Source organism: Cucurbita maxima, unplaced genomic scaffold, assembly GCF_002738345.1.
Source record: "Cucurbita maxima cultivar Rimu unplaced genomic scaffold, Cmax_1.0 Cma_Scf00020, whole genome shotgun sequence".
NCBI lineage: Eukaryota > Viridiplantae > Streptophyta > Magnoliopsida > Cucurbitales > Cucurbitaceae > Cucurbita > Cucurbita maxima.
The window spans coordinates 2,382,780-2,408,708 of NW_019272036.1; the positions used below are offsets into that span (position 1 = coordinate 2,382,780).

Sequence of the window (25,929 nt, forward strand, 5' to 3'; positions counted from 1 at the left end):
AAAAAAAAAAAAAAAAAGCAACAGGCTTCGGTTTGATACTGTTCAAAGGATTTGAGATCCAAATCCCACTTGATAATAATTGGGCAAATTTGGCTTCAACATTCTTCCCCAAATCCTAAACATCATTCAGATCTCTCTCATAAGCCCTAATTCTACGTGCTTATTCAGTATGTTTTCTTTCTGATCCTTCATTTTACCAGCTTCCAATCGAAGATCACACTAAGGAACAGAGCGACAAGATGTATATGGCGTATGGATGGCCGCAGGTCATCCCTCTGGAACCTGGCCTTTGCCCATCTTCTCAGCAGATCATATATTTTAAGGTTGTTAATCGTTTACTACTCGTCGTCTCTCCTACTCATCTCGAGCTATGGAGCTCAGCCCAGGTACCAATTCTTGTACTTGTTGTCTGTGTGTTTTCTCAATTGGCGATTCTGTGTGGACAATTTTTGGTTGGTTTCGACAATTTGGTTGTGGTTTCTGTCATTTTTCATTCTGTTTCGGTAATGGCAATTGAGAATTTCGAATTTTGACATTCGAATATTTGGGTTTGTGTGGAGCTCAGCACAGAATAAGATTGGGAAAGTACAAGCGGGATTCGGATTCGGTGCAGAGGGAAGGAGAGAATATGCAGGCCGTGTGGAGCCCTGATACCAAATTGATCGCCATTCTTGTAAGTGTTTCCCCTATTTTGAATATATGGGTTTCCCCTAATCTAAATTGGTTCTGAGTGATTATTTCTTGTCCAATTTGTAATGCGGTTGTTATTTAAGTATGGCATTCCTGTAATGTGTAATTAGGAATATATATATATCTTTGATCCCTATTTCTGTAAATGTCCAACCAGCGCTCTTAGTTTAATCTATATATTAGGATACATTCTGAGATTAGGTGTCAGGAATGGAATTTGGTTGAGGTTATATTCGTTCAATCTGTAATTTGGTATCCTCCTATATTTTGGTATTGCTTTAATTTCTTGTATGGATAATACCATAGAAATTTTGATATGAAGCTCCTGGAAATTCGATTTAACAACCTGTTGGAAGATAATGCCTCTAGATCTAAAATATCCAAGAACTCCAAAAAACGATAAGGAATTAACCCAAAGAAAAGTAAGATCTGAGTTTACCTTGATGATCAATATCAAGAGTAAAGAAAACTTGTTTCTAAACTCGAGATTCGAATCATTTCATAAGATAGCTTGATCAAGGCTATTTGAATGACTCTAGCATGGAATTTAAATACAAGAAATGCAAAGGAACAAGCACATGACTTAAGAAGTATAATATACAACTTTCATTTTAATCTCCAAAATCTTAATTGTAAAGCAAAAATATGAATGACTATTTATAGTCTTAAAAATTAATCCCGGAGTTAACCTATGGGTCAAATGAAAGGTTGTGACTCTACTACCCATCAATACCATAATGACCACTAGCTAAATTGTAACTTAAGACCTTAAAAATAATACTCTATAACTGAAAAATAAAATGGAACATCCTTAAAGTCGAGACTAATACTCTATTTTGTTGTCTGTGGCATGATTAAGTCGCCTTATTTTTATATCGTTCTCTCTTTCTTTAAGATGATTCGTTCTTGAATCTAAATAATCCTTTTTTAATGCAAACTTGAAATCATTTGCACTCGTGGTCTTGATTTTCTTGAGGTCTTCACTTTTGTCTTCGGGTTGAGAATGGATGTAGAAGTGAAATGGGAGCGTCACTTCTTGTATATCCCATTGGTCTTATTTTTTCCACAAATTTTATGTTGGCTTGTATTTGAATCAATACTCGAATCTTGTTTTTCAATAAGCATTTTAATTTCCAACAAGAATTCAATAGAAAAAGTAGGTACAATTGGTTTAAGTGATTCTGTTAGAAACAAAGTGCTTTCGGTTTCAAGTTCATGCATATGTCGTTTTGTATATAAAACATTGTTCTCCTCACGAACTCTAGTCATGAAACCTTCTTTCTCTTTAATCTTTATACACGTGTCAAATATTTCTTTCTCACGTTCTTTCTTTTTTTTCACTTTCTTCACTTTTTGTGTCTAATGGACATGGAGCACCATATACTTCTACACCTTCTTTGTTGGTCACCACTTCATCAGTAACAACATCATCCTTTGAAACATTGTCATGAGACATGAAACAATCTTCCTCTTTTTGAATGGATTGTGCAATTTGTCTCTTCCTTGCTTGGTCTTGCAAACTTAACTCTTGACATAATTCAGACATGAATTTCATGGATCATGCATTTATGCCAATTTTTCTTGAAAAGCTTTCCAAAATGGATCATTATTAACATATTTTTCACAACGTCTTTGTGCTTGATGAAACCTAGGTTTAATTGAACTCCTTTTGTGATACATGCTGCAAAGCAAAGAGACAAGAAAAGGAATCTTTCCTCATGTTTTTATGTGTTTTCACTCAAAGGAAAACACTATCTCAACAAACTCTCAACCCCGCTTGTATGAGTCAATGAGCAAATTTGCATTCTAAGTGATAGATAAAACACAAAAAAAAAAACACTCAATTACATATTTTTTCACTTTTATGCAAATCAATTTTCAAGATCTCATAAAATATAAAGTCTTAGAACAGGATGATCTCTAATAAGAACTCTGAAGACAAAAAGATCAAATGAATAGCAAAAATAATATTCTTTTTGTGTTGTAAATAATCGGAAATGTGTCGAGATGAAAAAGAATAATTTCAGAATGAAAAATAAGAAACAACCAACATCAATGGAAATATATATATAATCTAGAATCTAAACCTTTGATACCAAATGATATGGAACTCAGGGATTTCGATCTAACAAACTTATAGAAAAACAAGATCATTAGATCTAAAATATCCAAGAACCCCAAAATGATATGGAATCAACCCAATGGAAAGTAAGATTTGGATTTACCTTAATGATCAATATTAAGAGTGAAGAAAACTTGTTTCTAAACTCAAGATTTGTTTCACTCCACAAGATGGCTTGATCAAGGCTATTTGAATGATTCTAGCATGCAAATCTAGACATAACAAATTTAAAGGAACAAGCTCATGACTTAAGAAGAATAATATGCTACTTTCATTTTAATCTCAAAATCTTAATTGTAAAGCAAGAACATTAATGAATTTGTATAGCCTTGAAAATAAATCCTAGAGTAACGTATAGTCAATTGAAAGGTTGCAACTCTAGTTCTATCAATATCATAACGGCCATTAGCTAAATTTTAATTTAGAACCTTAAAAATAATACTCTAGAACTGAAAAATACAATGAAACATCCCTAAATTCGAGAATCAATACCCTATTTTGTTGTCATCTTGTGGCATGATTAAAACGCCTTATTTCGTATCAGATTTGATTCTGGCTTTCAGTGCCATGATTAAGGTTTTTGAGAATGTAAATACTACTGGTCTTGCATTCTGAAACTTCAATTTGTATTTTTCTAAAGTTATATTTGAATTTCTTTTGTAACCACCTAATATTGTCGAGAAAGGAATCCTTGTTCTCGTTATTGTATATAGAATCAGATTCAATAATGCAGGTGTTTAATTCATTTGCTTAAGTATTTTCATTTTTTCAAATCTCTTAATCTAATTTTGTTTGCAGACGTCATCTTTCTTTCTCCTCATCTTTAAGGTCCAATTCACTGATAGAAAGATACATATTGGAGGAAAACAGCCGTCTGGTTTGTTTTTTGCCACCATCTCTTTGGTTCTTAGCGAGCAGGTGCCTTTTGCAGCGAGGGACTTGACAGTGTATGCAATCTTCTAATTCTGATAAAAGGGCTATATCTTGTTGGCTATATCCTGTTTTTAATGTAACTGAATTTTAGGTCTTGCTAAAGAGAAACCATTTAGCACTCTGTGGAACTTCACAGAAGTTTTGTAGTGTGTTATGTCAAATGATGTAAATCCTCAATTTGGCAACAATAAACTGTCGTTGATGAAGGAGGTACATTTGTGTTGTGGAGAATAATTCCAACCGAACAGATTAAGCTTCATTTTTTAAAGACACATCTATTGTAACAACCCATGCTCAGAATTTGGATTAGGGTTCGGAATCTAGATTCGCCACCTGATGGCCCTGACATTATCTTGCATCCCCCATGACATGGTCACGTTACTTACTTTTTGCTTCTAAAAGTGAAGACTATCTTCACAGACCAACACGAGTCCTTCCAACATGTTTTGTCCTCACTCACATGCATCTTAAAAAAAATTCGGGGAGGTCACCCAACATAGAATTGCTCCAAGAAAAGCGTGCTTAATCTTGAAGTTCTTATAATTGAGCCATTGAAAAGGAAGGTACAACTTGTTGGTATAGGTTGTAACTTTCATTTCTGGTAAGTCTTTCTTAGCTATCCTATCCTTAGGATCGCTCTCATTCATATATGGTTTCGGTTCATTCATGCACCTCTCCTTTACTCGGGTGTCACATCTATATTTTCTTGATCAAAGTCACTGAATATGGCCATATGTCCATGGGTTCATTTCTGCCATCAATCTTGTTGTCTATAAGAAGGAGATGCTCTAGAAAAACTTATTCAAGATATTAAGATGTGAATATTTGGTCTCAAAATTCCATAATAACTTAAGATATTGCTTAGTGGAAAGGATGTCTGATGACGGATAACTGAGCAGAACTTTTAAATTCCCAGTCATACTGTTGTAAGGTTTACTTTATTAAGACTGAAAAGATCAGCAAGAGTTTCTATTTTCAGCACTGTCGTTATTAGCATCATTCTTCTTGTAGCTACCAACCAAGTTAAGTGATGGATCCTTTTTAGGAACTTGTGTTTTCAAATAGTTCTAAGAAATACAGGTTAGTGAACAGAAGTAAAATCCAATAGCCACTATATCTGGTAAAAGTCCTGAATATCTAACAGGGGACCCTAGATTATCATTTAAAATTTTCTATCTGTTGTTCTGTATCATTTTATAGTTGGAATTACTTTCAATGACACGTAAGCAGATTGTAGTATCTAACTTGAGGTTAAAACGTGAGAAATAGCAGTTTTAAGCTACTGCCTTTCCACATGAGGATAGGAGAAACAAAAAGGAGAGCTTCTTTCAAATGTCTTCTAAAATACAGTATTCTTCTCATTCTTCGTGGAAAATTAGTGAATTAGATAGTTGTAACAAGAGACTTGAATAATGCAGCTCTTGAGACTTGATTTCTGAAGGCCCCGCTGACCAAAATGCAGCCAATAAGAAATAGTAGTTTTAAGCTACTGCCTTTCCACATAAGGATAGGAGAAACAAAAAGGAGAGCTTCTTTCTAATGTCTTCCAAAATACAGTTATTCTTCTCATTCTTCATGGAAAATTTGTATGCATGAGATTAGTGAATTGGATAGTTGTAACAAGAGACTTGAATAATGCAGCTCTTGGGACTTGATTTCTGAAAAATGCAGCCAATAAGAAATTTAATTATTAATGAACACCTAGATGTAGACTTACCTTAGTGATATCCTTAAATGGATTGACAACTGAGGAATTGTTGCATCCTTTTCCCTTTTGAATTAACTTTTTAGAATTCTAGGTTAGATACTTTGTGTTACTAATACTTATTTATGTTTGTGTATGATAGTTATATTATGTGGATTGATTTTGAATTTTACATTATTTCTGCAGTAGCAACATAGTAAGTGATAGCAAGCATATGCTTATTGGGCTTTCCAGTGGATCTTTATACAGTATATCCTGGAAGGGAGAGGTAATGTGAAGATTTTTGCTACAGTTATTAAATGTTTCTTTTAGATGTATTCTTTATCCCTTTTGAGTGCTCTTTGATATTGTCATTTATCATGCTATTTCTTGGTGTAAATTATCTAATCTCTTTGCTTATGCTTCCCACTAAACCAACTGAGAGAGCCTTTTGTAACCCCATTGGTTCTATATCCATTTTGTAAATTTGATACATCAATGAAGTTGTTTTTTATACAAAATAATAATAATTATAATAATAAATATTTCTTTTAGATGCATTCTCATATGCTCAGTTTCCTAATCATCGTTGCTTTTAGGTTGAATTGCCATTATGTTTCCAATTTCTTTTGTTTGTCTTTCTTCTGATTACACATCTTTCTTAAAACAGTTCTATGGGGCCTTTCACGTTGATCTTCACCACCATGATCATGATGAAATTGGCGTAACTTCTCTTTCTCTGGATAATGGACTTCCTTATAAAGGTTCACCAAGAATTCTGAAGTCCAATTATGATGGCTGCGAAAAGTCTGCTATCATAAAGTTAGACCTTTGTCTTCCTCTGAGGATGCTCCTTATGCTATATGCTGATGGAAAGTTAGTGCAGTGTTCTGTAAGCAAGAAAGGCTTGAAGTACACTGATGCTATTAAGGCTGAAAAGACGTTTGGTTCCACAGATGCTGTGTGTACATCAGTAGCTTCAAATCAACAAATTCTTGCAGTTGGCACCAGAAGAGGGGTTGTTGAATTATATGATCTGGCAGATTCTGCCTCCCTCTTTCGTTCTGTTTCTTTGCATGACTGGGGGTAAGCTTGGAGTTATCTTTTTCCTGAACAAAGAAATTTCTGTAGGGTATCAGGATTAAAACTTCCATTGCTAGTAAAAAATGTTTATTTCTTTAAGGATGGAGTCTCCTTAATGTTGCTTGTTTATTGACCATGAATTTGAGGAATTCAAGGATGTCTATGCTTGCATTAATTCATTGTATCTAAAGATGATTTTGACATCATGCAGATATTCTGTAGAGGACACTGGTTATGTTAGTTGCATTGCTTGGACACCAGATAATTCTGCCTTTGCCGTCGGATGGAAATTAAGAGGATTGGCTGTATGGTCTGTTTCTGGTTGCCGTTTGATGTCAACCATCCGGCAAATTGGTTTAAGTTCTGTATCATCTCCAATGGTAAAGCCAAACCAAGATTGTAAATATGAACCTTTAATTAGCGGTACCTCAGTGATTCAGTGGGATGAATATGGTTATAAGCTTTATGCCATCGAGGAAAAATCTTCCGAAAGAATTCTTGCATTTTCTTTTGGTAAATGTTGCCTTAACAGAGGTGTTTCTCGCACAACCCACATACGGCAAGTCATACATGGTGATGATCGAATGCTCATTGTGCAATCGGAAGACAGTGACGAACTTAAAATGCTTAACGTTAATCTCCCAGTATGCATTCAGATAATCAGCTATTTTAGTTTGTTATTTATTCATCTATATGTATGCATCTCTGACAACATTTATCTTGGTCTAGGTCTCTTATATCTCTCAAAATTGGCCTATTCAACATGTTGCAGCTAGCGAGGATGGAATGTATTTAGCAGTTGCTGGCCTACATGGTCTAATCTTATATGATATTCGGTTGAAAAGGTGGCGTGTATTTGGGGATATTACTCAAGAACAAAAAATCCAGTGTGAAGGTTTATTGTGGTTGGGGAAGATTATAGCGGTCTGCAACTACATTGAAGCTTCCAACATGTGAGAAACTATTTAGAAGTATTCTCTTCTGGCCACAACTAATTCATATTAAAATATCAGTTTTCAGCCTGGTCCAGTATCATTGGCTTGCTTAAATAGTTTCACTGAATTGGCTATATTTTTTAAGCAGGAGCATTCACAGCCGTCTTTGTTTTTTTTTTTTAACCTTTGTTTTATATACTTTGTATACAGCATTTTTTTGTCCTATGTTTTGCTACATTTTTTATAAGACTTCCATTTAAATTTGTTCTACTTATTTGTATCTTGAGCACATTTTTATGTTTATCTGTAATCATGATCAATCTGTTTCAGGTATGAGTTACTGTTCTTCCCAAGGTATCACCTTGACCAGAGTTCTTTACTGTGTCGGAAACTACTGCTTGGCAAACCTGTGGTAATGGATGTATATCAAGAATATATATTGGTCACCTATCGACCATTTGATGTTCACATTTTCCATTTGACATTACTTGGGGAATTGACATTGTCTAGTACTCCAGAATTACAGGTAAAGGAATATTTCAAGCTACTCCGATTTTGGAATTTCTTTGAGAATGGTTGTACTTTTCAGATGTACTTTATTATCAAGTGTTGAGTCGCAGTTGAGTGACAACATTTTGATTACTTAATTCTTCATTCATTTTTTAAGTGATAAAATGACAAACAGCTTTCTACAGTAAGAGAACTGTCAATTATGACTGCAAAGAGCCATCCAGTATCAATGCGATTCATTCCTGAACAAATTCCAGGGGAAGGCATTTCAAACAATCATATCTCTTCTTCTGACCTGTTAGTTAGAGAGCCTGCAAGGTAAATGTCCGTAATGTTATGTAAACAGGTGTTCTCATTGGACATACTTCTGAGGATTGATATGCTTTTCTAGATGTTTGATTTTGAGAGCAAATGGAGAGCTTTCTCTTCTGGATTTGGATGATGGGCGAGAAAGGGAGCTTACCGACTCAGTTGAATTATTCTGGGTCACCTGTGGTCATTCAGAGGAGAAAACAAATTTAATTGAGGAAGTTTCTTGGTTAGATTATGGTCATCGGGGAATGCAGGTGAAGGACTTTTCTGCTGTCCTCTTATTAATTATTATATGGTGCACATATTTAATGTATCTTGACTCCATTATTTGGACATGGCTGATATTTATTCTGGTTGGAAGCTTTTTACAGGTTTGGTACCCTTCTCCAGGTGTTGACTCTTTTAAGCAGGAGGATTTCTTGCAGGTATGCTTGCCTGTGACTATTAGATTATTATTGTTTACATAGTGATTAGTTCCTAAGCAATGCCAGAAAATTAAGAATTTCTCTTTTTGGTTCGTCACAAATATTTCTCATTTATTTGATTCTGCCAATTTTATTAGTTCATTTGTGGTTACTGTAAGTTTTTTAGTTTTTCTTTTAAAATTAGTTTAAATAATGAGAACTTATGAATTAAGTTTTTGCGGATTGATACTAAACATTTTGGTTCAGCCATTCCGTCATATCTTTTCTACTGCCCCTTCTGTTTGACTGTTTCTATATTTGTATATCCTTGTACTACCAAGGTGGTCTTTTTTGCTGCTTTTACCTTTCCTATGAGAAAAAGTAATCTTTCTGCTATAATGAGTCGAAAATGCAAAATAGTTGTAGAACGTTCCCTGATAAACAACCTGTTTGTAGTTGGATCCGGAGTTGGAATTTGATCGGGAGGTATACCCACTTGGACTTCTCCCAAATGCTGGTGTCGTTGTAGGTGTTTCTCAAAGAATGTCATTTTCTGCTAGCACAGAATTTCCATGTTTTGAGCCATCACCTCAAGCTCAGACCATACTTCACTGCCTATTACGGCACCTTCTACAGGTAGCTCATTGTTCTTATGTTATTAAAGCTCCATTGACTTCAATGGTTCCATAATGCTTGGCATGGCTATATCTTAGAATTTGGTACTTTCAGCTTCCTCGAAGGAAGAAATTTAATATTACTTGGTTCTTTGTTACTATATCGATGCCTTTAATTTTATTTTCCTCTTTTACTAAGTATGAAGCTAATCAGACCTACTTCGTAACAATGTGAACCATTACTCTGCTGCCTGTTAGTGCATCCTCTGCATGAAAAGTGCGACAAAAAGTTGCAACATAAATTCTAAGTGAGGGGTAAAAGGATAAAAAATAAAAACTTCATCCAAACAAAAATTTCTGTCTTCTAGTCACATTGCATTTGTGAAGTTTTTCCTTATTTATACGCAAAAAGACATATATTCCTATCATTATCTCCTGGCCTTTTCAGTATTTTCCCTTGTACCGCGGTTCATCTTATAGGTGAATATCTAATAGTCGCATGCTACTTTAGACAATATGGGTGTTCTTTAAACACTATTGTGATTGGAAATTTGCCAGAGGGACAAAAGTGAGGAAGCTCTGAGATTGGCACAATTATCAGCAGAGAAGCCGCATTTTTCTCATTGTTTAGAGTGGCTTCTTTTTACCGTTTTTGAAGCTGAAATATCCAGGTACTTATATATTTAGGAAGTTTTTTCTCACTCAATTCAGTTCAAGTACTATTTCTTCGCCTTATTTAGTTTTTCTTTGCGTTTATTCTTGTTCCTTAAATTTATAATGCATTTCTAGTATCAAATTCAGGACATTAACTACACCTATTCCCATGCTTTTAAGATATTGATTGTGCACGTTCCATTTGTTTAATTTTTCCCCCCTAATCTTCAGAGCAATGTTTTAAGGAAAATGGCATATTATAAGGCAATTAGCTTCTTGCTTGTCTAAGTGTGAGGGCGCAGCTTCTATTTGTAAACCTGCTAGGAAAAGAAACTCAAATAGAAAACATTTAACCTGCTTGGAACAGCCATTTTAATATTGGATTTAGCAAGCATGAAAATTTGATATAACATTAGGCAGATGAACTTCCAGATGAACTTCAATTTTGCTCAATTTCTGAACTTCACTATACTGTATCTTTGCTAAAATTTAGTGACCTTGTAATTATGTCTGAGATTGTAGTATTCATTTTTTACATTGAACTTTACATCATGAATCATGATTTGGATTGTAGGCAAAATGTGAACAAGAACCAGAATATGGCTGCTAAATATGCTAACAACAAGCTATCACTTTTGGAGAAGACATGTGAACTGATAAAGAATTTCCCCGAGTATCTTGATGTAGTTGTAAGTGTTGCAAGAAAAACTGATGGTCGACATTGGGCTGACTTGTTCTCTGCCGCTGGAAGATCAACAGAGTACAATTTTTATACTCTTTACAACTTTGGTTTCTTGAAGATATGTGTATGTTTAAAGTGTAACACAAAATTTCATGCTTAGGTGGTAGGAAATTTTTATTGGCATTTACTAATGATTTCAGTACCTAGAACTTGTGTCATGATTTCTTATTATCTTTGTTACTTTTCTTGAGGTGGGCCTGTCAACTAGATTTTCTTTGTACCGTGCATTTTTAGACGCCTAGTCTTTAGCCTTCATGCTTAGGTAGGACATGTTTATTGGCATTTACTAATGATTTCTGTACGGAGAACTTATGTCGTGGTTTCTTATTATCTTTGTTACTTTTCTTGAGGTGGCCTTGCAGAACTTGATTTTCTTTATTCCTTGTGTTTTTGGATGCCTAGCCTTTAGCTAATACATTTTTAGACACTTATAATTTTATAGGTATGTATGCATTGGATAGATTTGATTATTTTGATCTTATTGCTCCTTATTTTCTCATAATGCTATTTTGAAGCCTTTTATGAGTCATAGTCTGGGAACATCTAAATTGGAAGCGTATTATGGTAAACTGACTGCTGAATGAACTTGGAGGGGAGAGATGAAGGCACTTAATTGTGATAATTCCACGCTATGTAGTACTAAAATCTTCTTGAATTTATTTTTTTAATCTCTTATTTATAGTTCTTCCGCATATCTTTGGACTTCAATCTTGAAAGGATTACAAATTTGCATTTACTTTTAGTTTTTCCTTTGTTTCATTTGAAGGTCAACATGGAAATATATAGAATGGATTTGTCAAGTGTTTATAAGAATATTGACATTGACATTGACATTGTTTTAATTGTTTACTCTAATATGTAAAATTTAATGATGTGTTTTTTAATTAAATAATTGCTTAATTTTTCCTTGTTCTAATTTATAACATTTCTTATATTATTGTCTAAAAGTAGTATGAAAGATTGGAGTCTTATCAAGGATATCATTGACATTAATATAGTTTAATTGTGTTCTCTTATGTGAAAAATGTTATGATGTGTTTATGAATTAAATAATTGCTTAATTTTACCTACTTGAAACTAAGAATATTTCTTATACTATTGTTTAAAAGTAATATGAATGATTGGAGTCTTATCAAGGATACTATTGATGTTTCCACATGAAGACTTTTCTCTTTAACTAATTTAATCATGATAATGTCAAACACAGCTTTCACTAACATTGCTGAGCATGTAGACTCTGATTAATAGTTCTTCCATTTAAAAGCTAACGTTGTTACTGGATTTGTTTATATGATTTTTTAATGACTTGGAAAATTATCTTAACTTTCTCCTCTTTCTTCTCCTATCTCTCTTCCTCTTCATATTTTCTCCTCCCTATTCCTGTGAGCCTGCGGGTTGGATTCTGACCATTTTATTGGTAGTGCTGTTGGATTCAATTTCTCTGATTTGGGCACAATCCGGCAGCTCCCACGAGAAGTTTCTGCCATTAAAAAATTTGTGGCCGCCTGTTGCGGCGGTGGTGTTGGTGGTGAAAGTGGTTCCTTCCCACTTCATTGATGAAGGAGGATTTTATGGGAATTGGTGACGGTGGGAGCAAATAGGAATTTTGGTGGGAGCAGAGACAAGTGGGATTTGGGTTGCGATTTCAGTGAAATAGTTGAGGTGGTGAAAGGACTGAAACTTGACTATTAGAAGCTCCGTCGGTGGTGGACGTTTGGAATCAGGAAAACTCTGAAGTAAATGCAAGGGGATTTGGGTTTCCTCTTCTTATCTTGTTTACTCATTGTTGATGACTGGTTTTGAAATTTTAATTGGTTTTTTTTTTTTTCCATTTCCATTTCCATTTCTATTTTCTTGACTCTTTTAAAGTGGAAAGGGGTGACTAGCTCATGCGGGACGAAGAAGAAAAGGATCAAGGGCAGGGGGAAAAAAGAGAGATGTCCCATAAATTAAACATAGAATAATTTCCAACTCATTAATAAAAACATGTCAACAGTTAACTGCCAAAGAATCTTTGTGTTAGTCAACTTACGGTCTAGGCACCTTTTAGAATGTTAAATGTCTAGCAGTTTTTGAAATTTAGGGACCAAATAGAAACCTATCCTCAAACTAAGGGACTAAAGTGTCTTTTACCAAATTAATGTGTCTTAGACATGCATGATATTTAGCCACTATGCCTACTTCTGTCAAATGTATGGCAATGACAGTGCTCATGTCTTGCACTTTGCCACCTCATATCTGTTAAGAGTATTGCTACTTGATACATTGTTGTATCCCCTTTATAAGTGCTATGTTATTTATTACAGTTCCATTTTTCAGGTTGTTTGAGGAATGCTTCCAACGAAGGTGGTACCGTACTGCAGCCTGCTACATACTTGTAAGAGAAGTATTCCTTTTCTTGAAACACGGTGAATAGCATAAAGTGAAAATAATAGAATTTGTAATTGTTAAAATTTGATTTGCTCACACACACACAAAAAAAAAAAAAAAAAAAGGATGCTTTGAATTTTACTACTGATGTTTGGATCTTCCCGAGCCCAAGGGTCCAGAAGAATTTAACTTTCTAAGAGGTTTAATTTTCATTTGGAATTGATTAGATCCAAGTCGAAAACAAACTAATGGCTCTATTAGTAGTGTATGAAGGCTAATCAGAAGTTTCCATACTCTGGAATCTTGTAGGTTATTGCTAAAAAGAATTAGATAGAAAGTTTTATTTTGAGCTGCATAACATAAGTCTATGCACAACCTAGAGAATTGCTTTACTGCTCTCAGATGAAAAATATATGAAGATTTTGAGCAGCTTCTTGCCATGAAATAGGGCTAGCTATGGCACAAAGTTGAAGTTAACAGAATGTTCTTTATTTGAATATCACAGGTGATTGCAAAACTTGAAGGTCCTGCTGTTAGTCAGTACTGTGCTTTACGCCTTTTGCAGGCAACACTAGACGAGTCCTTGTATGAACTTGCTGGAGAGCTGGTAATATTGGATATGTTTTAGCTTCTCTTAATTGGGTATGTTAGTTTAAACTCATTGAGGTTAATAATGTTTCTTCTATTGTTGAAGGTGAGGTTTCTGCTGAGATCTGGAAGAGACTACGATCATGCATCGATTGAGACAGACAAACTATCACCTCGATTCTTGGGCTATTTTCTTTTTCGTTCTAGCAGGAATCAAACCTTAGATAAAAGGTGATTAACATATTGAGATGTTTTGCATGTTTCATAATCCTCGCAAATTCTACATTTGGAATGATGTTAACTTATGATGACATCTTTATTAGCAGCCCATCATTCAAGGAGCCAAGCGCACATGTTGCTTCTGTCAAAAACATTTTGGAAGGCCATGCTAGCTATTTGATGTCTGGGAAGGAACTATCAAAGCTTGTAGCATTTGTCAAAGGAACGCAGTTTGATTTAGTGGTAGGGAAAAGCTATTTTAAAAACTTTTTGAATGTTCAGGTTGATTCTACATATTGGATTTGCGTTATAATTGTAATGTTTGCAGGAATATCTCCAAAGGGAGAGATATGGAAGTGCTCGTTTGAAGGATTTTGCATCAGGGCTTGAACTAATTGGGGAGAAGGTATTAGAACTTTATGATCCAATTCTGAACTCTCTTTCTGGGTATACAGATTCCGGACACTCTTGTTATCTTTCTAGTATCAAGTGAAATTAGTTGCTCATGGGATGATGAGGGATTCTAATCCCGAGTGACAACTTGATAGGTTACTATATTATATTATAACATTTCATATTTAGAGCTCCTGTTATAATGATGTAATTATTCTTTAATACTTTCATATTTGCATAGTCGACAACCAGCTTTTCTTACTTAATATATTGTTGTACCATTTTGAAGCCATAAATATAGCTAGATTTTGTAATTTTGCTTCCAGCATCATGCAATTTTCCCAAAGGGTGGTACTATGTTCTTACTGTGGAGCTTATCTTTTTTGTCCAGCTTCAAATGGGAACACTTCAAAGTCGGTTGGATGCAGATTTCCTCTTGGCTCATATGTGCTCTGTTAAGTTTAAGGAATGGATTGTTGTTTTAGCCACTCTTCTAAGACGGTCTGAAGTATGCACATTACTCTTGATTACATTTGTGTTTATGTTTGGAAATTTCACCCATTGCATCCTTCATGTTTCACAATAGGGAGAAAGAAAAACTTAGATTAGATTCATTCAATTCGAAAAAGTTTTATGCAAACCTAAGGTATTTACAAAAGAAATTAAGGGATGTATTTCCTTCAACCTGTTAACATACTGCACTTTGAAATAAAAGAACTTTCTGCATTTTTATGTAACAGTCATAAAAGATCATTTTATCACGTGTATCTATCTGAAAGAGAACTATCTGAAGCATTTTCTTTTCCAATAAAATGAGTAGAGCACAAAAGCCAACACACATCTCAAGATCTTTCGTCTCAACTTGCCAATATCAGTGACACTCATCAAATTTGATTTTTTGTTCAATTTTTTATTTTTACAGGTTCTGTCTGATCTATTTAGGCATGATCTGCGGTTGTGGGAAGCATATAAGAGCACCCTACAGGTAAAGTTTGTGCTGAACTTTTCAGAGTACTTGTAATCTTCCATGTTAATCAAAGTTAATTAAAAGACGAGAATCGAATGCCTGTTCTGATAATGTTTTGTTTCGTATCCTCGTAGTCATCCTTTGCCGAGTATCATGATCTGCTTGAAGACTTGAACGAGAAACTTCTATCAACGGAAAACTTGGATGAGAAATAGTGTCTGGACTAGCTTCTAACCATTGTTCATCTTCATCTACCGTCTGTTGCCAAATGACATGGTCATTCATTTCCATGTCCAATGGGATTATCTCACTGGTTTTTGGTGACAGATTGCAGATATATCAAAGTAACATTTGATCGAGCATCGACATGTTAACATCGAGCACGGGGAAGTTGTAGTGATTGCCCTTTTCGACACAAGCATCAAATAGTTATGGGTAGAGTTTCAATAAAATGTTCGTGATTATTCTTAACAGCCTTGCAGGTTGGGGAGGTTACAAGTCTCTCAGCCAAGCAGTTATCTTTCTTCACCTTATAATCGTAATTCAATGTTGTGTATATGGTCATCTCCCCCTTTGTGAAGAGTTCTATTGGGTGAGGGTGGTTCAGTAATATTAGGAAGGCTATCTGTAAAGTTGCTGCAAATGTTCACATTGTAGCAGTATTATTTCTCTACAGTAATTCCTTATTTAAATTAAAATTTTAATCAAACTTGTTGCATTAGTTAAGTGCTTTAGTCTTGTACTAAATATGGATAGAATGTTAAATATATTTGCAGTGGCTTAGCAATGTCAAATGGAGAGCCCTTTAGAAGATGGTGTTTTGAACAACTAATTGAAGAGATTGCATCCTCATTTGTTTGAGGGTTATAGATCTGTTTCTCTTGAACACTAAACCTAGTAATGGTTTATAATATGATTCTTAACTAAAAAATGTTTGAATTCTTTTGATTCATAAATAAAAAACAAGTTTTTGTCGCGATTCTTTTTTCTTTTAAGTTTTCAAAACTTCGACTTGAATTTTGAAAATATTGTTTGAAAGTGGATAACAAAACAAACAAATTTGCAAGTGGTGGTGTATTATATTAGTCTAGGTTCACCGCTAGTAGTGGTGTAATAGCTAGCAAATGTTCTTTTTGGGCTTTCCTTGGTGTAATAGCTAGCAAATATTCTCTTTAGGCTTTCCTTGGTATAATTGCTAGCAGATGTTCTCTCCTTCAAGGTTTTAAAACATGCGAGACTAACGGCTATACGTAATGCCTTCAAAGTTTTAAATGTGTGAGGCTGTTACAAATAGTATCATAGTCAGGTGGCGTTGGCTATTACAAGGGTGTGAAAATCTCTCTCTAACAGACGTATTTTAAAATCGTGAGGCTGAATGTGACACGTAACGTCCCAAAACATACATTATACCAGTGGTGGGCTATGTTACAAGTGGAGTGGTTTTTATTATCAAATAGAAGTATATGTTATTAATGGAGTAGTGGATATGTTACATGTTCGATTGCTTTAGGAATAGGCCCCAAATATATTTGTAGTGTCTACATTAGGAATTGTTGTAAAAACATAGTATAAAACTGAGTTCATGAATGCAATTGAGGGTGCTTTGACTAAAGATAGATCAACATGAAGAGAGATCTAAGAAAATGAAGCATTTAAAGCAGCTGTTCCACACCATAAATTTATTAATACACTGATATATAAGTATACATAAATATGACATTTCCTTGAGATTGTTCTCTCAATAACTTCCAAAATATCATTACAGATTTCAACAAACAAACCCTAAAAGAAACAAACTTAACATTCAAAACAAACTTTGTTACAGATTTCTGTTCTACTTTACTACTGGTTTTCAGATACAACAATTCCACCAACTTATACATATTTATGTATCCTCAAATATAGAACATGTGTTTTTAACTAGTGATTGTCTACTCCCATGCTAGATTTATCTCTCCAACTATCCACCACTGGAAGTTTCGACCACGAGAAAGACTCGTCCCTCCCGATCACCTTCCGACGTAACATCAGCGACACGCTTACGATCAAGCACCAAATCACTACATATGGAACTAAATTAACGCTGTATCCTCGACATCCCTTCAAAATCATCTCTGCAGATAGGCTACCATCAAAGCTACCCAAAGAGTTATTCAATTTCATGATCTCAATTCCATTTAGTAGACCATCTACAGCATATGGGACACTCTGATTAGAGCTTCCAATACCAATTCTAAGAACTCCTTCTTGACCACCATTGACCATGAAATCAACATAGAATGGAGAAGAAAGTTCCCAATTAGTAGCGCTCGAGAGATCGAAATTCTCATACGCCATGTACCCATTAACATAGATATTGAAAAACAGAAAACCAATTGATATACTTGCAATATCACAAAAATGCAAGCGAACAATGTAATTGTATCCATCAATTACAGGGAATGTCCATGTCATGTTCATATTTGGAACCGAAGAATTTGTACTTTGGATCACTCTGGCGGAGTTGTAAACATTGTCAGGACCAACTTCACGACTAGCGCCACCTGCTTGATACTTCATTCTTCCAGTAGAATACACTTTCTTTGATCCCCAAATGGATTCAAAGTGTTCATCATCAGGAAGCCAAGTCCTCCAGAAAGAATCATTAAACGGGGTCACTTTAGGGCCCCCAACATTGACCCTGTACAAAACTTCAAGTCCTTCCTTGGACAATCCATCAACAACTCCACTATGTTCATAACTCAAGTATTTTGCAGTATCAGCAACAAGATCTTTAGGTGCAGAAATAACTTCAATCGCATTAACAAAAGCCAAATTTGATTTCTTAACAGGGACAAAGGTAATTTCAAGGGTTTCAGTTCCAATCCAGATAAGGAACTCCTTAATTCTAGGGTTTACAGCAGAGACCCCACTAAAATTACTCAAAATCACATACCCATTAACCAGAACGTGGAATTGAGCACGAATCAAATCCAAATTTGAAGAACTAAAAGTTTGAAAATGGAGACGTACCATATGCGTCCCTTTATCTCTGATCTGAAACTCGTACTTGGACGGTGCCTCGAAAACGCGAGCCGAGCTGTAAATCGGGGGCAAACCCTCGAAGGGGTGTTCATTTCTGAGGGAGAAAGAGTGAGGAGCGGAGAGAAAGGGAGAGTTTGAAGGGGATGAATCGGAGAGGAAGATGCGATGATCGACGGTGGACTTTAGGGTTGACCCACAGTCGACGAGGTAATGATCGACCGGAGAGAAATGAGAATAGGAAAGAATTGGAACGGCGGAGGAAGAGAGTAAAAGAGCAAAGAGAATTAGCCTAAGAAACTCCATTGGAAGAGAATTCAGAAGAAATTGACGAAGAAGCAGAAGAAGAAGAAGAAGAGTAGGAGATTCGTGATTAAGAAAACCGCGTTTGATAGGGTCCAAATGGAACCATCACTTATGATACAGCTAAGATTTGAAGACGAATTCCACTTGTTCCATTCTTTACAATACTTTCAAATTATAAATAATTACTCCCTATTTACACGTTTTTGTGAATAATTCAAAGTAGAAAAATGGTTAAAATGTTAAATGAAAGGTCGGGATTAGCACCATCACATTCTGTCAGGACTCACAATTACGCTAATTATTCTCACCCTCGAGAATCAGCCCACTAGAACTTGGGTCATCTAGTCTCATTCCTCATCAAATATGTTAGAAAACGGTGATAAAGAAAATGTGAGAAAGTGTTTGGAAATCGTTGATAGCATATAACCTGAGTAGAAAGAATTAACAGCTAGACACGTCTCCTATAGTTTATGTGATATTTTAGCTTTCACAGGTGGACATGATTTTAGACAAAAACGAGCCTAAACTATAACTAAAACTCATAAACACAATTAAAACTTCCTAAACTTATTTCAAGTTAAGAAACTGAGTTCATAACTTCGTTCACAAAGTGGCAAACAACAAGATAGTTTCATTAATCTCTTTTACACCCCAAACCAATGCAACACAGAAGAAGAAAACTGGGAAAAGAATGAACAGATAAGATTGTCCAATATTTTCTTCAACAAATTGGTATGATCTTCATCAAGCGGGATCCGGGTTGAACTTCACGGATTCTCTCCATACAAGTTCCTTGATGTTTTCTTCGGTAAATGACGGTTGCTCGAAATCAAAACTGAAAAGCCTCGGACATACTGGCTCCTCATTGATATCGTGAAGAGGTGCCAAGTATGGATGGCTCAACGCCTCATCAACTGCAAAGCATCAAGGTTCGATATGACCATCCACGCAAAGAAAAGGAAACGAAAATCTATATGTAGTTTTGTTGTGACTATTATTAATTCTCATAATAATGGACACCCTCGATCTAGATGAACACAAAAAAACAGGAGAGAGAAAATGCAAGTAGAAATATTGGCTAAAGGTTTTGTATTGATTAGTATGTACAGTAAGAGAGGATATGTACAGTCAGAGAGAATACAGAAAATACATAAACTACATTTTCAAAGCTCCGCCTAAGTGGTTATATATATGGTTCGGTTTGATATCATAGCTGTATCAGATATAACATCTACTATATATAACCATCTACAATATATTTACCGATAGTTTTTTACTCTACATATATGACAATTTAGTTTATGTCATTTACCATATATAACTTTATTATGTATAACCGTTGACTAAGCTATAAATAAACCTTATAATCGTTGACTAAGCTATAAATAAGCAGCAGGCTCCTTAATCTAACAATTCTGTTATCTAAATGTATATATCCTAAACGAGTCTGACACATGAAAAACTTTATCATGCTAATAGAAAAGAGATCAGAATCTTTGAAAATGTCTGAACAAAGGTCTACTTAGTACATCCACATAGCTAGAAGAGTTGGTTAGTTTTATTCGTCATCGAGTCGAATTGTACCTGTAATGCGTTTAGTAGGATCAAAGACGAGCATCTTCTCCAGCAAGTCGATAGCAGCAGGAGACATTGTAGGAAATTTAGTGGAGAACGGTTGCCTCGGGAAGTGAGGAATATTTTTAAAATATTTTTGTGGATTGTCACTTCGTAAGAACCCGAGGCTCGAGTCGTCAGGTGACCCAATGAGCTTCACAAACCAAAAGGAAAAGAGTGTAAGGTTAGATTAGAGTCGTTCTCAAAATCGAAATCACACCATGGTGATTGAACAATCATAAAGAACAGAGAGATACTCATTTGAAAAAGTAAAACTGAAAGGTGACTAATCAGGACTATCAATTCAAGTCAATGTCGAAGATTCAACTTAGCAACTAGGTTGCAGTTGCTTCCAAATCATGACTATTTCTTCAGGTCCAATCGTTTTGTAACGGCCCAAGTCCACCGCTAGCAGATATTGTCCTCTTTCGGCTTTTCCTTTCGAGCTTCCGCTCAAAGTTTTTAAAACACGTCTACTAGGGAGAGGTTTTCATACCCTTATAAAGAATTTTTTGTTCCCCTCTTCAACCGATGTGGGATCTCATAATCCACTCCCCTCCAGAGCCCAACATCCTCGCTGGCACACCGTCTAGTGTCCACCCCCTTTGAGATTCAGCTTACTCGTTGGCACATCACTAGGTGGTCTGGTATTGATGCCATTTGTAACGGCCCAAGCCTACCACTAACAGATATTTTCCTCTTTGGACTTTTCCTCAAAGTTTTTAAAACGTTTCTACTAGGGAGAGATTTTCACACCCTTATAAAGAATGCTTTGTTCCCTCTCCAACTTGTGTGAGATCTCACATTTGGTACCCAATGTTCGGAGAAGAGAAAAAACTAGGAAGCTAAGGCAGATTATGATAACTAACAAGTGTACCTCAGTAATAAGTTTTAGCTGATGGACATAATCTTTTCCAGGAAACAGTGGTTTTCTGTGCATAATTTCACCAAGTATACAGCCAACAGACCAAATATCTATTGCTCCAGTGTATTCCGAACAATTAAGAAGCAATTCCGGTGCACGGTACCACCGAGTAACAACGTACTCAGTCATAAAATCAGTCTCAGAAGTTGTCCTTGCAAGCCCAAAGTCCCCAAGTTTTAGGTCACAATTTGCATTGAGGAACAAATTGCTTGGTTTCAGATCACGATGTAGAACATTAGCGGAATGTACGTATTTTAGGCCTCGTAACAACTGGTACAGAAAGAACTGCACATCGAAAAGTTGAAGTATTAATAAGATAAAATCTAATATAGTGTTTCTTCTTAGTCAAGAACACTATCATGTCCCACCTACGTAATTCAAACGTTTTCTTAGGAAAGATGAAAACCATGGTAAACATGTTGCGCAAAAACATGCACAATTTTCATAAACTAAATGATTATTAAACGGGATCTAAGTCGTTGAAATTCATAAAGACTCCAATGCCTAGAAACGTTCATGGTATTGTAATTCTGAGGATAGAAGAGGTGCGAACCCGACAATGGTCATCAGTCAACAATTGGTTGGACCGTATTATCTGATTTAGATCAGTATCCATCAGTTCATAAACAAGGTACACATCGTTGAAATTCTCCTTCTGAGGAGGTCTTATAATATCTTTAAGAGCAATAATCTGCAGTTGAGAAAGAAAAAGAAAACAAGTCAGCCCACATGGTCAAATAGTTGCAGCAAAGATATGAACTAAAAAGTGATAAGACGATAGTTGTGAGATCCCATATCGGTTGGAGAGGAGAACGAAACACCCTTAGGGTGTGGAAACCTCTCCCTAGTAGACGCGTTTTAAAATCCTTGAGGGGAAGCCCGAAAGGGAAAGCTCTAAGAGGACAATATCTGCTAGCAGTGGACTTAAGCCGTTACAAATGGTATCAAAGCTAGACATCGGACAATGTACCAGCGAGAAGGCTGAACTCCGAAAGGGGGTGGACATGAGGCAGTGTGCCAGCAAGGACGCTGGACCACGAAGGGGGTGGATTTGGGGGGTCCCACATCGATTGGAGAAGGGAACGAGTGCCAGCGAGAACGAAACACCCTTTATAAGGGTGTGGAAACCTTTCCCTACTAGATGCGTTTTAAAAACCTTGAAGGGAAGCTCGAAGAAGACAATTTCTGCTAGCGGTGGACTTGAGCCATTACAATGATATAAGGTAAAACTCACCGAAAATGTTCGATGTATTCTATCAAGTGATCGTGATCGACTAATAAATTCTCTGAAAATCATAGCGAGAACATGAAAGATCCTTCTTCAATCCTTTGTTACATCTCTTTGAATAATGAATTTAAGATCAAGAAAATAACAAAACTCATAGATACTAAGAACTTACATTTTCATGATCCATGTGACGAAGAAGCTTGATTTCCCGCAAGGTTCTTTTAGCATCAATCCTATTGTCAAATGCATTGCCAACCTTCTTAATAGCAACCTCCTCATTTGTTTCTGAATTAGTAGCAGCACTGAAGGGTACAAACAAGTAATGTCTTGCTTTAATTGTTCATATTACTTTTGTACAAAAACAATATGAACAAAGAAAAAAAGCTATGTCACAAGAATTTAAAGAACCTCAAAAAACAATATCATGTTCAAAAAACTAATCCAAAAATGATCAGAACCCTATAAAATTCATGTTCTATAGGAATTCCAATGCTTGTATGCAGCAAGAATCTAGCAAGTTCCACACCAAAGAGATCTAAACTTACTCAAAAAGTTCCAAATGACAATCTCTATCACACCATAACTCCTTACCAAATGCCAAAATTAAAAGTTTAAAGACTTATAAACTTGTAATTGAATAGAAAGAAGACCCCAAACGATGGGTTTAACCTTCCTATATGAGAACTTTCATTACCACCATTATACTTTCAGGAATTACAGATCTCCACAATAGTATGATATTGTCCTCTTTGAGCATAAACTCTCATAGCTTTGTTTTGAGCTTCCCTAGAAGGCCTCATACTAATGGAGATGTATTCTTTGCTTATAAACTCATGACCATTCCCTAAATTAGCCAATGTGGGACTCCCTCCCAACAATCCTCAACAATCCTCCCCTCGAACAAAGTACACTATAGATCCTCCCTTGAGACCTATGAAGTTCTCGAACAGTCTCCCCTTAATCGAGGCTCGACTCCTTCTCTAGAGTTCTCGAACAAAGTACACCTTTTGTTTGACACTTGAGTCAACACAATGAAAAATGGAGCGAATGTAGCCTATCACATCTCCCTTCCAAAAGAATCTAAATCACTACCCAACATAATGAAATCGAAAAACTAAGCAATCGGAAGTAAATCATAACTCAGAACAGTCTCAGAATCAGTGCATCGTAGTAAGATCGAGAACACATAAGCCTATATGAACTGAGGAAATCAACACGAAGTTTATACATCTAAATCAAGAATTCTTATTCAAGTTAGACTCAAAGTAGCACAAGTCAAACCCATAATTTGAATGAAGAACAAATAAGAACAAGCAAAAGGAATCAAGTAGAGAAGCTTCATACCAGACAATACCATAAGCTCCTCTACCAACAGGCTTTATGGGTGGAATATACTTCCTAGAAACTTCAAAGAGATTCCCATACAAATTGTATTGAATGTATCGACCGCCATGGGTGGGCACTCCCCTGATGTTCTGATCAAAAGAACCGGACTCCATTGACACTCCGGAGGTCCAAAGGAGGAAGTGATGATATCAAAATTGACAAGAAACCCAAATCGAAAATTCGAAAACGAAGATTACCCACTTGAGATTGAGGCTAAAACTGAACTGGGATTTTGAGAGATGGACGAATTTGAAGATGGGTGTGTTGGAATCTGCAGGGAAAGCGAGCTGAGCAGTTCCCAGAATGATCTGTGGGCAGAGGAGAATTAGGAGAAGTTGAGAGGAAAACGCACTTCCATTAGGACGATTTGGAGAAGACTGGGCGGCCCGCGTGCGTATGCTCTTCCTAGTTCACATTTTCATGGACGACTGATCAACTTTTATTTTTTATTAATTTGAAAAAAAAGTTGATTCTTTTGTTTCATTGATGACTCTAATCAAAAGTTTGTTTGACCTTACGTTTCTTTTCTATAAATAATCTTTTATACATTAAAAAGTTTTCTATAAATAATTCCCAGTAATGTATATTAATTTCTTTTTATGGTTATTTGTTTAAATATTTATATTTGAAACTCAAATCTATCGTATCTTATTTTAAGATCTTAAAAGGATTAAGCAGCCAACTCATAAAAATAAAAAGTAACCTAACATAAAAGAAGTCGGAGTATCACATAACATAATAATGTCATAATTGTCATAAAATATGGGGTCATAGAGTATCTGTCATTCATACTTCATTTAGTTCATTCATCATAATACTAGAGTCCATTATCTAATTGACCTAGGTCGGAGTTATTAACTAGCGTGAATAAGCTCCTTTAAACTCCAATTAATCTTATATGTAAAACCCACCATATGAGTTAGGGTAAACCAAACGATTTATTTATGTGGACGTACTGCCCTCAAACGCTTTTGAAAACATCATAAACGGCTCCGTGACAATCCAAGATGATTGGAAAGAGTTCGAGAGGTATCAAATCAAGCTACCTAAGCTATGGAAATGGTTACGGCCCACTTTTGGTCAATGATTTTTTTTACCTTTTTAATTTCTTAGAACATATAAATAATTTTTCTTATTTAATTTTTAATTTAAAAATATGATTTTTATATTTATCTTCTAAACTAAAATATAAATTTCACTATTATCTAAACAATTGCAACAAAAATTCTTGTATAAAATTTTATTGGATTGGTCGCTTTTAAATAAAATAGTTATTTTATTTAATAAATGTTATTTTATGTATAATCAGTTCATAAAAGGGTTGAAAAATGATAATAAATTGAAATAGAGGTATTTTATGATAGAAGAAAGTGAAATAAATAAATTATATTTAATTTTTAAAAATATAACATGTATAATTAATTTTTTAATTCGATTACCATACAACTTATTTACAATTATATTAAAATAATTTATTTGAAATAATTATTAATATTCACAGTTATTTATTCTCTTAGCTTATTTTATTTTGAATAAATTCATTAATGAATTGATATTAATTTACAAAAGTATTATAATTTAATTATTTAATTATTTAATTATAATAAATCAATAATAATTTATTTAAATAGATATTTAGTTATTTTCATAAAAAAAAAATTATTTATTTTCACCATTATTAATTATCGAAAAATGAGTGATGTAATAAAATTGTTGAGAGTATTTGTTTATCTATAATTTTGATAACATTTTCATATAACATCGAACATGTTATCTAACTTTTAGGCCTCGTACTTTTAAATATAATATTTTTTTAAGTATCATAAACAAAACTTTCAGTTAAACACCGTCTAAAACGAAAAACTTGAAAACCCATAAGATCAAAAAAAAATCGGGACTCAACCCACACCACCAAAGTTCTATGTCACAATGTGCTAGTATTTTTCATACATGTACTTCTTTATTTTTCTCTTGTTATGGCGTTGCTATGATTATGGTGTGTCATGAGATACTATAACAGACTATTTATAATGAACATGTATGAAGTATTTATGAACATGTAAGAAATACTATGTGCTACATTATATTGTACCATGATTTTAAAGGTTGAACATCATGCATGTTGTATGTTATGAGCATAGATTACTTCTCCAATATATTACACACGGGTGTATATACCATGATATATTATACGCAATCTTTTTTTTTTTTTTTTTTTTAGTTTTCAAC

The 25,929-nt window shown here is 34.9% G+C and overlaps 3 protein-coding genes across 4 annotated transcripts; 1 reads left to right on the top strand and 2 right to left on the bottom strand.

The window, feature by feature from the left end:
- Nucleotides 1–16,031, top strand: LOC111494333 (RAB6A-GEF complex partner protein 1-like). 2 transcript variants are annotated; one of them, XM_023144255.1, is made up of 22 exons: nucleotides 1–386; nucleotides 566–673; nucleotides 3,611–3,759; nucleotides 5,637–5,718; nucleotides 6,100–6,515; nucleotides 6,724–7,156; nucleotides 7,242–7,465; nucleotides 7,778–7,973; nucleotides 8,133–8,275; nucleotides 8,349–8,523; nucleotides 8,641–8,694; nucleotides 9,130–9,309; nucleotides 9,846–9,958; nucleotides 10,516–10,701; nucleotides 13,003–13,060; nucleotides 13,559–13,660; nucleotides 13,748–13,872; nucleotides 13,965–14,103; nucleotides 14,189–14,266; nucleotides 14,645–14,761; nucleotides 15,176–15,238; nucleotides 15,355–16,031. In XM_023144255.1, exons 1-22 carry the CDS (start codon nucleotides 240–242, stop codon nucleotides 15,433–15,435), a joined length of 3,369 nt encoding a protein of 1,122 aa, XP_023000023.1. In that variant the 5' UTR covers nucleotides 1–239; the 3' UTR covers nucleotides 15,436–16,031. The 2 variants fall into 2 exon arrangements, with proteins under 2 accessions (XP_023000023.1, XP_023000024.1); XM_023144256.1 differs by having other exon boundaries at nucleotides 13,968–14,103.
- An 840-nt stretch (nucleotides 16,032–16,871) lies between these two features.
- Nucleotides 16,872–18,652, bottom strand: LOC111494456 (probable receptor-like protein kinase At5g24010; the record flags this gene model as incomplete). The annotated part of the gene is made up of 1 exon (XM_023144403.1): nucleotides 16,872–18,652. A coding segment is annotated over one exon (1,512 nt), but the record flags the coding sequence as incomplete, so codon positions are not given.
- Nucleotides 18,653–19,082: 430 nt separating this feature from the next.
- Nucleotides 19,083–24,116, bottom strand: LOC111494545 (mitogen-activated protein kinase homolog MMK2-like). The gene is made up of 6 exons (XM_023144497.1): nucleotides 23,659–24,116; nucleotides 22,487–22,616; nucleotides 21,640–21,777; nucleotides 21,039–21,371; nucleotides 20,132–20,315; nucleotides 19,083–19,461 (listed from the first exon to the last, which is right to left on the bottom strand). Exons 1-6 carry the CDS (start codon nucleotides 23,811–23,813, stop codon nucleotides 19,292–19,294), a joined length of 1,110 nt encoding a protein of 369 aa, XP_023000265.1. The 5' UTR covers nucleotides 23,814–24,116; the 3' UTR covers nucleotides 19,083–19,291.
- Nucleotides 24,117–25,929: the final 1,813 nt, after the last annotated feature.